General features: G+C 40.4%; 1 protein-coding gene across 4 annotated transcripts in view; it reads right to left on the minus strand.

Annotated features, from left to right (window-relative positions):
- Positions 1-13,772, minus strand: part of SATB1 (SATB homeobox 1) — a 97,172-nt gene that overhangs the window by 70,758 nt on the left and 12,642 nt on the right. For 2 of the 4 annotated variants that reach the window (XM_037845639.1, XM_037845635.1), the window contains exon 2: positions 1,761-1,995. In XM_037845639.1, the coding sequence (XP_037701567.1) occupies positions 1,761-1,971 (211 nt within the window). In that variant the 5' untranslated portion in view covers positions 1,972-1,995. Of the gene's footprint in view, positions 1-1,760; positions 1,996-4,613; positions 5,105-13,772 lie in introns of those variants that run through there. The other 2 variants (XM_037845645.1, XM_037845634.1) reach the window with 2 other exon arrangements.

Consider the following 13,772-nt stretch of genomic DNA (forward strand, 5'->3'; position numbering starts at 1 on the left):
AATGCATTGATTTTTTTCCCCTTATAGGATGAAACAGACGTGTTCTACTTCACACTTCTCGTTATAACTAGGGAATAATTGTAGATTTTTCAAATTCAATGATATATATTGGATTTATTTTAGAATTTATTAGTCAAATTTACAGGTACCTTAAAGATAATAAAAGCAATTGATAAAGTGACAAATCTAGCTGCTAAATCTTCTAGCAAACTGTCACGTTTGCTTTCCTGTTACTGGGAGTAATGCTGAACAGGAGCCTTCTCTGAACCATCTGATTATTCATGCTAGTGTTTGGTGAGGCTTCCAACTACAGCAACTTCATAACCCTCCAGCATTAAAAGGGAGTGCACTGGTCACTGCTGAATGCTAAAAATACCACATGATTTAAACCTGAAGGCAGTCTTAGAAGCTTTTGCTGAAGGTTTATGAGCCTGTGTAAACAGCACGTCTGCCATAAGGAGCAGTGAAGTCTGTAGAATCCTTGTCTAAAACTGTCCTGGCATTAAAGTTTGCTGTGCAAATATCACATAATACCAGAGACAGCTGAAATCTCCTATTTAGGAATTTATGGAACTTATATCTTTGCAGGCGTCAGAAAGTCTTTTTTATAGAGCCCCAGTGCTTCACAGCACAATATTAATGCACTCTGTTTGAAAAGCCGTAATAAATTATATTTTTAATGCTCTTACCCCTGGCTTTCTTAAGATGCATACATTCTTGGCAAACAATCAATAAATAGGGTAATCATGAGCAGAGGCCAAAGAATTTGCTGAAGTGCTGTTTTTCCATTTTTAATAGATAAAGATCTAACAATACGGACTGCTGTGTCTGTTCATTTCAGGATCAATATATTCTTTGTTTTCGCCAAACCAAGGAAAAAAATAAATGATTGTATGATAAATGTTATGCATCAAACACAATGAAATTCCTCTGCCTTCTAACTTTATTTAATATTCTTGGTTGCTAAAAGATGGCATTTTTATCCTTTGCTTAGCAAATGTAAGGAAAACGTGACTCCTATAAACATTTTTTAGAGACAAAACAAGATTATATGGCACACACTCTATTCAGTATAGGCACTGATTTATACAATGTCAAAGTTGTTAAACTTCATCAATTTATTATAAAATTGGTAAAAAGGCGTCATACAGTTACACATCCTCCCCTTATAAACTGGCCTAAATTTGCCCTTCCTTTATCCAAAACACACAATCACAGCCAAAAAAAAAATGGAATCATCAGGTTTTTCACTGCTAAATAATGAATTTGCTCTTAGGAGAATAAACAACGAAAACTGACATCACAAAACTTTTGTATCAGATCACATACGATTTCCATTATCTCTGAACCTGCCTTACAACTAGTAATCTCTTGAAAAAGCTAGGGCAGTACACTCAAACAACCTAAATGTCTTATTCTTAATTGGTTTAAGAAACAGCCACCTATATATCCTCTTCTACAATAATACCTTATCAATGGAAACCTAGTAGAAGACGATTATATTTAATTCAGTCTTGACCATCCAGAACGTCCAACAATTCCAGTCTGTAATGGAGTTAGATGCTCCCTGCAAGCACAGAGCCTGCATTTTCCAAATGTGATTGACACTGCAGCCAGGAATGTAACTAATTTCAGATCAGAAAGAAAATCAAGGGAAAGAATGTACAAAGACATGTTCTGCCTCTCCACCCCCACAGAAAGTGGCCTTTGGTAGACACGAGGGCTTGCAGCATTCCATGATTTGGCTCCAAAGTATTTACCTTTCCTAAGGTTGGTTTTCATCAGATGGCCCGAGTGTTTTAAAGGCACTCCCTGCATTTTTGCACCTGTACTCCCAAGCCTTCCTCTTCCTAGCGGGCTCCCGTTCTGTTCCAGGCGGGCAATCTTGGCTGGTGGACCCTTCGGATCGCTCACATTGTTAGACATTTCTGAATGTTCTTTCCCCTGAGTTGCCTCGTTCAAATGATCCATACTCAGTTACCCTCTAAAGATCACCTGCCAGAATTTAAAAAGAAGACATGTTATAATTGGGTGGGGGTAACTGTGTGTACGTGTGTGTGTATCCTACGCAAATGTTTTATCCCCAGATATCTCTCTTCACAAATATAACATATTCATAAAGTTGCTTACATAGAAAAAATACAAGGCACATGTTACCATATTTCTTAATAACAGCATTATCTTTTCATTCAAATTAACAGAATAATTTATGGAAACTACCAACACACAAGTAAAAATGTAACTTGTCACCTACAAACAAAACTAAGTGTGAGGAGGGAGGGATTTACTTTTAGAACAAGAATTATCACAAGTATAGCTAAAAAGAAATACATTGTATTTATATAGTCCCAATTTTTAAAAATTAGAAACACAACAGAATACAACAGCAACACTTTAATCAAGAACAGAAAGCTTATCACAGTCCAAAATATTAAATCTAAAGTATATGTTTACATTTTTTTTACAAACATTTTAATTTGTATGGGAAAAAATATATTAATAGAATCTCCAAAGAAAGTTGTAAACTTGTAACTGCCTTTTAAATTCCTCATTCGCTTTACATGTTAACATATAGAAAAGTTTTCTCCTATCAAAGTTTCAAGAGTTATCTGACCTGTTAGAGATCTAGACAAGGCTTGGGTCAAACATGTGACTGGATCATTTCACTCCTAAGCAAACAGGAAGAAGTGGAGGGTTTCTTCAAATATCCCAGCTACTGAAGCATTACAACATGTTTGTTTTAATTAAAATTCAGGCATACGTTAGTAAAGAATGTTGCTAGCAAGCAACTTAAATAGTAAAAAGCATGAAAATACTTTGATACATACATATTAGGTTGAAGTGCCAAGCTCACTTTTTAAAAATCTTGATATTAGTAAAATACAATCTCTAGTTGTCAAAAATAATCTCAGTATGCAGTGAAGTGAACATCTTAATCAACTTCAGGAAAACATTAACATAATTATTTTCAGTTATATTATACATAATTTTTCATACTGTTTACAACAAAGCACTTATTATTACAATGGCAAACTCTCAAAATACACTTTTCAACTAGAGTTGACAAGAACAGGTGAGCAGAATTATTTTATGAAATCTCATGGTACTTGAAGTACAAATACTAAGGCAATCATATTTAGGACAACCAGAGAGAATATGATATGACCACTTCCCTTCAACTGTCTAGTAATTCAACATAAACCCTGTACTTAAAAAAAAAAAGTGTCTACAAGCTATTTAGATCTGGATTTGTTCAAAGGTAGTTTGCATTACAATAGCCTTTCTATAAATATCTTTTCCCTCTTTTTAACCATACTTTCTCCCATATAATCAAGAAAAGGGGTGAATGGGGGGCAATGTTAATCTGGAGGTTTAAAAGCAACCTTAAGAAGGCCAACTGAAGGATTATAAAGTTTGGGAAATAATGGCTATTTATTCCAGGGTGGCACACTGAGAACTAAAGGTTTATCATTGATAGAGGTCCCATCTGTTTTTGGTTATGAGGTTCATTAACAATAAATGTGCCTCTTTTAACCACTTTTTATCAAGATTACTCTTTTCCATTATATTAAACTGCAGTTTAAAGCCAAAATTAGAGTGATGATTATTAACTTATTCAAAACACTCTTATGTTTCATATGGATTATAATACAGAGCTGCTTTTTCTGAAATTGGTTGCCTTACCCTAGAGCAGAAGATGAATTTTAAAACACATGATTTGAAAAGAAAATCCTTAACCCTCAGGGCAATTTAAGAGGAATAAAAAGTAGACCATAGCATCAAAGTTAATGCTACAAAACATATTAAGAAGTCATGAGGCTTAACAGCACTACAAACTGTACAGCAAACGGAAATGATAGATGATAATTTAGTTAATGTATTGATGATCAAAACATCATATAGGTCATGCAAAATTGTCCTTACGATTCCCACTTACAAGCATCTAGTAAACAGTCATCTTGTAAAAAGCCGTACGTTACAAAGCAAAATTACATGCACACACACACACACACACAAACACACAATTTACTCATTTAAACTCTATTGCCCAAGGCTAAAGTTCACCAAACCATAGTTTGGAATTGCAAGGAGCAACCTCCATCAGGCCTACGAGGACTGACAGCAGCGGGAAGTAACTATGGTCTCAACAGATGACAGACTGAAGAGTTTCTTTTGAGTTACCCATTTTAAAATCAATTTTAGTGTAACATCTGGCTGGCACACAGAAAGAGGGCCACTTTCTCAAAATCCCATTTCCCTGCTCATAAACTAAGTCCATATATGATAATTACTGAATAAAACAGTGAACCGAGTTACAGCAATTATTTCCTTTAAAAAGAAAGAAATGCACGAAATTCCGGTTTCAGGAACCTATTTTTTTGCAACATAGGATACTTTTCAATGAGTTCCTTGCTGTATCGCCTCCCACGGCCCAACAGAACCCCACAATCACATTTAAGAGATTGTGCCCTTATCCATTCCATATGGCCGGTGCGATCCAGGCCAAGCTTTCACTGTGACCTTTTAAAGAGACAAAGAAGCAAAGTACTATCTAGAAACAGAAACACGGCAGTTTTACTGAGTGAAATTAGCCAAACCGACCTGAAACTCACCACTTCAAAACTTGACAGCATATAAATAACAAAAACAAAGGAGATTTCCTTTGCAGCCCGGGTTCTTGAAGAGAAGTTCAAGACTGATGTTTTCTATGTCCTTTTTTTTTTAATTAAAAAAAAAAAAAAAGCAGCAGACCTGAAGGCGACTTCCCCTGAAATTGTATTATTTTCTCTCCCCTTACCCCCGCCCCCTAAGCGGGGGAAGGGCAGAAATAAACGTCTAAAAGAGTAGCCATGGGAGATGGGGGTTAAAAAAAAAAAAATCACAATTCGAAAAACAACATATTATGGTTTGTAAAATGCCTAACCTCAGAGAATGGGGTTTTCAACGGGGGAGGAGGGGAGAGTGGGAAGTAAAGAGGAAGGAGAAGATAAAATTGATCTGACAAGTGATTCGTTGGGGGGGGGGGGGGGAGTTTGTAAAAACAAAGCAAAACCCGTTATGAGCTGTACACTGTGGTGGTGCTGGGGAGGCGAGGTGGTGACTGAGGATTCGCTTTAAAAGGGAAGGAAAAAAAAAAAAAAAAAAAACCCACTGCGGGTAAGGTCTCCAGAAAGGAATAAAAGATCCTCTCGATTCCTTCCCTCCCTCCTGCTCGCTCGGATTATTCGGTGTGAGGACAGAAAGTCTACTTCTTGCTGTCAGTTGCAATATTATTCTTCAACAACCCCGGAGAACGCAGTGAGGGAAAGGCCACCTCGCCCCCCCCACTTCCGATCGCCCTCACCCCCCCTCCCCAGCAAATGAGACTGATATTAACAAACCTTAAACTTTCTTCCCACAGTCTCGCACCCCCAACGCGGGCATCTACCAGGGGATAGCGAGAATGAGGGGCAGAGGGTCGCGAAAAAAGCCCCGGGAAGGCACAAAAATGCCACTTTTGATTCTGCCCTCGCTGACAACAGCCTCGAGGACCCTCTCCCTGCCCATTGACGCGGGGCTGTCGTGCGTCTGGGGAGCCGAGTGAGTGGAGAGAGAAAGAGGGTTTGGGGATAAGGGGGAGGAGGAAGAGAATCAGAAGGCACCCCCAGCCACCACCACAGCCTCAGCAGCAACAAACTCCCCGTTCCCCTCCCCCCCCAAAAAGTCGCCAGGCTCTCACTCAGCCAGAGTCCGAGGTGAACAGCGAGCACCACAATGGCACTAGGACTTGGGGGAAAAAGGAACCCAGAAACCCTAACAAAACTGATCAGGAGTTTTCTGAAATGAAAGGGGGAAGGGGGGGAGGAGCGTCCTCTGGAGTCGCCCTGGCTTTATGCTCGGTCCCCGGGCAAGCTAGAGGGCGGCTGTTGCTGTTGTTGTTGTGACGAGGCCGGCTGTTGCTGGGTGGCACAGGGAGAGGTGTGTGTGTGTGTCTGTGTGCGTGTGCGTGCGTGTGAGCGCAAGTCCCCGGCCGGGGCCGTTTCTCTCTCTCTCTCTCTAGCTCTCCCCCTCGCTGCCGTCTCTGCCCCCATTAAATTATTAGTTGACTCATCCCGGCCGCTGTCGCCACCGCCGCCGTGCCCAGCTCGGCTCCGCGCGTCCGCCCGGGCTGCAGCCCTCCACGCCACTGCTCCTGCTGCCGCCGCTGCTGCCGCCGCCGCCGCTGTGGCTGCCTCTTCTTCCTCCTCCTCATTTTAATACAAAATCACCCCGCTCGCAGCCCCAGCCCCGAGCACGCAGCCTCCTCCCGGCCGCCCGCCGCCGCCCCGAGCCCTTCCCCAGCGGGGCCGCCTCATCCGCCGCGTCCGGGGAGCGGGAGCGAGCGAGAAAGTGGCGGCGGCGGCGGCGGCGGAGGAGGGGGAGGGAGAGGAGGAGGAGGAGGAGGAAGGGGGTGAGGAGCGGAGGAGGAAGGCGGCGGGGGGGTGGGCAGGGTGCGAGGAGAAGACGGAAAAGGGATGGGGATTAAAACCCGGGCAGGAGGGCCGGGATTGGGGGCGGGGGCGGGGGCGGCGAGTTAAAAAGCAGAAAGACAAGTAACTAGTGAATGAGTGAGGGAAAGGGGGGAGGGGGAAGCGCACGATTTCCGGCCCCGGGCGCGCAAGAATTTGTAATGAGCTTGATTAGAGTGAGGCGGCCTGACATTTATTACACACAATACCCAGAATAACTGGGCGCTGTGTGAGGGTTGGGGCCGGCCGCCGCTAGGCGCGCCGTGGGGGCTGCGGTGGGGGAAGCAGAGGGGCGGAGAGGGGGCTTCCCTGGCAGCGTCCTCCGGAGCTGGGAGAGGAGCGCGCGGTGCGCAGGCGGCCGGGGCAGGTGTGCTAGCGTGAGCGGGTAGGGAGGAGGGGCAGGACTGGCGGGGGATGAAAGTGATGGGAAGGAGGGGGCGAGGTCCAGGGGGAAAACTAACCAACCACCCACCCGCCGCAAAAGCCACAAAAAGGATTACGCCAGGAGCGTTGCAGGCGTGCACCCGAAGGACAGGCGAGGCAGGGAGGGCGCACCGGCCCCGCGGGAGAGGGGCCCGGCATGCAGGTGACTGGAGCCGAGGACTGGGGTAAGGGGACTGCAGGAAGTGGCTGAGGGGGGAGTCAAGAGGTAGATCTCTCTGGAGAAGGGCAGAGGCTGCTGAAACGTTTTCAGAGGAGTTAAGTCCAGGAGCCGTGAAACGCTCTCAGGAATATTCATCCTCAAAGAAGAGTTGTCCCTAAACTAAGAGCGAAAATTTAAAAAAGAACTAAGTAACAGCTTTTTGTACTAGTCAGAGGTAGGTTCAAAACTCTCTCACTTCTGAACCACAGAACACTTTGATGGAAGAAACACGGAGCCCATAGTGACCGACTTAAACAAAATTTGGGTCACTTCAAAGAGATCTGACTTGTTATTACAAAGGAAAAGATGCCACTATTCTTAAAATAATTTTATCGGGTGAAAGACCAAAAAGTTTGCGTTGGTAAACAGATCTGTTGTGGCAATAAATACAACTGCTGTATTTAAGGTAAATTGCCCAGATAAATAGTAGCACATAAGATTGATCCTGTTCTTTAGTTCATCTGTTAACTAAGGTTCACATGAAAATGAAGAACATTACAATCTCGCCCAAAATAGAGAGGCAGCATTTATGGCTTAGGTTTTAGTACTTCCATCTTGCACCCTGAAGGCAGTTAATCCTTCAACAAGAACAAAATGTAATAAGAATTATTTTTCATAATACACTAATAGGGAAAAGAGAAAATCAGTCAGATGAATATTGTTACACATAGAAAAGCAACAAGTTAAGTACTGAGACAAGGAAAATGCAAATTAAGCTCTTTAAAGCTACCAATACACTCAGACCCATTGTTTACATTAGAAATCTAAGAAAAGCAGAAGATAAAGTATAGGAAAATGAGGGTCCCGTGGGGACGACAAGTTCAAGAGAAACACAATGAAAATATGTCACTCTAATGGCAACCAAGATTCACCCACAAACCAGAAAGGTTAGTCAAAATTGAGGAAAGCAACCATGAATCTTAGCACACATAAACCCAAGCCTTAAGCAAAAGAAAGAACTTGTGATAGTAAAAAACAAAAACACAACATAAAAGACAAGAAACTAAATATAAGGCAATCTTTACTAAAAGCCCAAATGATACTACATTTTTAGAAGTTGAAATGTGCGACATATCAAGGAGGATATTTTAATGAAAGTATAAGAATATATTCAATAAGTAAATATACAAATATGGCAAATATGGCACTTCTGTCAGAGTTGGTATTGTAGATGGGGGTACTTAAACTTAGAGAAAAAAGATATTTGATATGCTAAAGAAAAAACAGATTAACAATTATCTCTAACAATCATTTTTGCAATATAATAGGTTAAACTTGGAATTTCTTAGGTGGATATTTTAATAGTTGCTTCAGACTGGTACTGTCTGACATGTTTCACTGAAACATACCTTATTTTTAGTAGGGTCAATGCATTCTAGTATCATTCTGTGCAAACTTTCACATAATAGCAAAAAAGAAGAAAATAAAGAAAAATTAAGTAGACTACAAAAAAACAATTTGCCCATGCAACTTCACCTCACATTGAATGTTAAAAACAAAAAGGAAAAAAAAAAAGGCTTTAGGTAAAAATTTGAGCAAAAAGAAAAGAACACTAAAAAATGGTTACAGAAAATCTCAATCAAAACAAATTGGAATACAATAGTGCAAATATATTTATTCCATCATTTAAACAAATAAATAAGACACGAAGCTTTCTGATTGGCTTAGCCTCCTAATGACCCGCTCAATTCTAATGTAATGTGGGAACTGAAATAAAAATCTTTAAATCTGATAGTACCTTTTATACAAACTGATCACAAACTGATGCATAAACACAAAACATAAAAGTATGTAATAAGGATAGGCATGGCCTTGGAAAATGATAAACAGAATAAATAAGACTCTATTAATGGCATCTAATAATGACTTTATGATGAAGAATACCCAACACAGTATAACATAACTCTATTAATTGCAAACACATACTAATTTCTCCCAAGCACATTCTTTATTCCTGAAATATATGGTTATAAGATATGACATAAGTCAAATGGCACACAGGTTTATGTCCTCCAAGTGGTATACTATATTGACAAACTTAATTATTATGTATCTTCTACCCTCAAAGAACATTCATTACAGCCATTAAGTATTGGCTAGTGTGAACCCAGATTAAAATAAAGAAATAAAGAAGAAAGATAATTAAGAAAATAACACCTTCCTAGGCATATGTGAGCATAAACTATCATTCTGGGGTGGAAAAAAAAATCATCTAATTCTATACAGGTGTCTTTATATTTAGCAATAAAGATGCAAACAAGCATTGAAAAGTTCAAACAAAATAAACTATTTTGCTATCAAAATAGAAAACCTCAGGAACATGAAATATTACAACTCAAATACATGAACTATTTATTTAACATGTGGATATACGGTTAAAAGAGTGTATCGATTTTTTTATCACATGAGAATGCATTCATACTGGCTACACAAAGGTAGCAAAGATAAAATACCGTAACAGATATACAAGATTTTGAAAACTTAATAATGAAAGGACTACTGCATGTTTCAGATGGCAATGTATTAAGATAAATATGCAGGCAGATATCCGAAAGCATTAAAACACATTCAGAGTTCTGAATAGCACATACATTTGTAATAAACAGAGAAAGCATTTAGAACTCGAACGCTTTTAAGATATGGCAACTCTGCCAGTGACTGTGTTAGCAAAGCAATGCTTACCACCACAGGACTTTCTAAGGACATTTTTTTTTTCTTTTTTTATTCAAATGCAGTTGGCTATCTCTCTACACTCTTAAAGCAGCACAATTTATGTAGCATATTGCTCTTTTTGTCGTGACAACTCTTTGTCTTTTGGCTTTAGCTGCAGGTGGTGTTTTCTGCACATGAATTTCTGGGAATACGGTCTGTGTTGGCCATATAAGGATGTCTACTTGGGCCATATGTTTTGTCGTCATGTGTCTCATTTTGTCTTTCTGAGATGTCAGGACTGATTTCCACATCGTTTCTTGAATGGACCAAATATCACTTTCTAAGAGCAGGGAGGAAAGAGCCGGGGCTGGAGCCTAAAGAACTTTGTCAAAACATATGTTGGAGAGGAAATGCAATATCCTGTAAACATTTGCACCCTTCTTCTCACATCTTATATGTGACCAACATCATCACAACTGCATATGGTTTAGGAGTTAGTCTACTCCATCAGGTTCAGAAGTCTGCAGTATGCATGCGCCTGCAGCTTAATCAGACAGATTCCCACGACTTCGGGGGTTATGGCATGGCACGCTCCAGCTGCCATACTCTGAGAGTCCTGGATCCCAAGAGTGCTGGCTCCTGCAGCCAATCTGACCCAGCCTCCAATTTGGGAAAGGAACCTGCTCATGCTTTCCTTGTTTAGCGAGTAATGGAACTCTGATTACAAACTCTTCGACTAAACCTACAAGAAGGTATGACTCCCGTTAGATACTCAAAGCCTCTTCAGTTCCTCCTTCGTAACAATCATTACAGTCTTTTCACAATTTGGGTCATTATTGGTTTAACAGATGTCTCCCAGGTTAGACTATAAGCCCCATGAGAGAGCAGAGACTGTATTTGCCTTGCTCACTGCCATGTTACCAGATTTCATGCAGTCCTGGTAATATGTTTATGTGAATGAATAAGTGGGAGCAAAACTTCATGGTGTTATTTGCAATCAACTTCCACAGTTTATTACAATATCAGTTCCTTTTAGACACTGCAGAAGTGAGGAGAAAGGAACAGTGAAGAAGGTAACTATATCATTTAAATTTAAATTTATCAAAATGAAATAAAATTAGAAATTTAGTTTCCAGGCAACATATCAAGTGCTCAATAGCCCAATGTGGCTAGTGGCCATTGTACTGGACAGTGTAGATTATAGAAGACTTCCACCATTGCAGAAAGTTCTGGTGGTCAGTGCTGTTCTAGAGAACTCCTATATAAGATGACTCAGTGTATCCAGGACCTGGCCAGGAGGAGTCTTAAGAGGTGCTTAATGGTTCTCAGACATTCTAATGATGTCAAAATTGAAACCATTTTCCATTTTAGAATTAGCCCATAAATCTATAAAATTGCATGGAATAAGACTGTTTCACTGGACACTAATTTAAGATAACTTTCTAGATATGTCTGTATTTGAAAGTATCCTTTAATACATTTGAAATAATATGTGTTTACCCCATATGCTGTTTTCATTAGCATTTAAATTCCTCATAGATGAAGGTTAAAACCACTGAGCCACCCCTGCCCCACCCCTTACATTAAATAAGTATGGCTGCCCTTAGAAATGACTCTTTGGGAAGCTTTAGTAAAGATACCTACCCAAACTGGGAGGGCATCCAGATACCAAACAAACAATGGTGTACTGTAGAAAATAATGGCAACAGGCTTGACAATTTCACGGAAGAGATAAAGGAGTAATGATAACATACTCTTAAATATTAGCTTAAGGGTTTTTGTTTTTGTTTTTCCTAATAAGCAGGGTTTCAGTTAAAGCTAGAATGATAGTGATCCAAGTTATTTCCTAATCATTTTGAGGTGAATGTAAATACCCACTAGTAATTTGTGGTCATCATTAGAGCTGAGCAAAGAAAAGGCAATGTCAAAGCTAGTTTTGAGAGCACTAGATAAGGGAAATGAGCTGCCATTCCAGTTGGCATTTAGGATCCAACAGAATATCTGGGCTTTTTACCCAGAGATACTACTTTTTTATTAACAAGAATTTACTGAACAAAATTTTTAAAAGCTACATTTCCTCCCGTAGATGTCTGTATGGATCAATACCTTGATAAGGTACAATGGTAATAATTCCACTGAAATTGGTATTTCTATCTAGACCTAGATCCAGAATTGAGCAGGGAAAGGGACGTAGTCCTGCAAACACTGTTCAGTCCTCCAGTGTAGATGGCACCAACAAAGTAATTACAGTTTCCGGAAGCCCAGTTTTTTCCCATGGCTCCTTGCCACCTGGAGTGCTCCTGCTGTCCCTTTTCACCTTGGAATCTCCCTTCTGCCATCTCCTTTAACACTCAGCTGGATTTCACCTCCTCTATACAAAGCCTTCTCCAGCTGTTATTTCCTCAATGCTCCATGACTCCACCTGTCCTGCTATGTGCATTCCATGTTTATGGGTCTGCCCCTCCAAACTGCAAGACTGCAAGCATCTCGAGTGCTTACTGATGCTTATATTCCTGGTCTCACAGTGCCTGCTACCACAGGGAAGGAATTCAAGAACTGTTTGAGTGACTGCTTCTAAAAATGCTACTTGAAAAATATCTTAGGTTGATCCCAGGTGCTAGAATCAAAGGTTAGCTCAATGGCTCACAAAATGTGCTGAATATTAGAATTACTTGGGAGCGTCCAACAATCCCAATGCCGAGGTTGCACCCTACAGCAATAAAATCAGAATGGTTGAGGGTGAGAGCAGACAGTTTTTTGTTTGTTTGTTTTTTAATTCCACATTGACTCCAATGTGCAGTCAGGTTTGGCATCCACTGTTAGGTAATATTTTTGAGATAGGTAATCAAATATGCCTGGTAGGATACCCCTAAGGGGTCATCTGGAAAAGTTAAGGCTGTTCTAGGAAACAGCAGTGACCCAAAATGTTTAGGAATCTATGCACAGGTTATCATTTATTTCAAAGTAATTGAAGATTTTTAAAATGGGGGGTGGGGGGGGAGGTTGGGACAAGCAATTAGATCATTCATTTGGTGAATAAAGGTGTACTGTTTGAAGAACCATGATAAAGTAGTAATTGGGCACTTGATTGAGATTTACTGGGGTGCCAGAAATCCTGTGTAGGTATATGGTTTATCATCACAAACATAAGCTACTAACCGCAAAATTACACATGGAAGTAGAGTTCTAAAACCAGTCTATTATTTACTGGAGACTTCAGAAACACCCCAGTTTTCTCTGTTGTTTTTCAACATAGTTTGGCGTGATTTCTCTTCCAGAAAACTTTTCAACCTTGAGTGGGCTTCTCCTCCCTGAAAACAGTTCAACTTATTTCCTATGTCATTGCTTTTGAGCAGAACCAAAATTTTCAGATTGTTCATGACATCCCAGCCCTCACTGCTTTGCTTTTAACACTCGCAGGAAGCTCAGAGGATTTTAATTCCAATGAAGTTAAGGAGCAACCATTCCCAATCACCCTTTAGCCAAAACCTACCAACAAATTTTTCTTAGCGATGTTAATATTATTGCTAACCTTTCCTGGCTTAATAAGAGGTAGAGGGCAAACCATTTAAGGTTACAATGGGCCCGAATCCCAGACTAGGTTATTCCGAGGGGAGCATCAGCCAAAGGCAATATCTGATATCGTATTGCCATATCCATCACTCCCAGGCATTGGACCAGGGATTGTCCATCCGGAAGGAAAGCCACCAGCAGAAACAAATGCATCACATTTGGGCAAAGATTAAATACCACTGTAATGCTTGAAATTTATTGAAACAAATTAGAAGTTTAATACCAAACTAAAGCACAGCAATCTTTCATCTATTTCTAAGATGGGCAGATATATATTACCATTAAAACGTCAAGCCAAGCTTCACAGAAACAATGAGCTACAACACATTGAACAACCACCCCTTTCCTCCCCATCCCTCAGCCTTCCATTGCTTTGTCCTTACCTGCTAACAGCCACAGTCCAGTCTATCTATGTT

This window comes from Choloepus didactylus, chromosome 1 (assembly GCF_015220235.1).
Source record: "Choloepus didactylus isolate mChoDid1 chromosome 1, mChoDid1.pri, whole genome shotgun sequence".
In the NCBI taxonomy this organism is placed as follows: domain Eukaryota; kingdom Metazoa; phylum Chordata; class Mammalia; order Pilosa; family Megalonychidae; genus Choloepus; species Choloepus didactylus.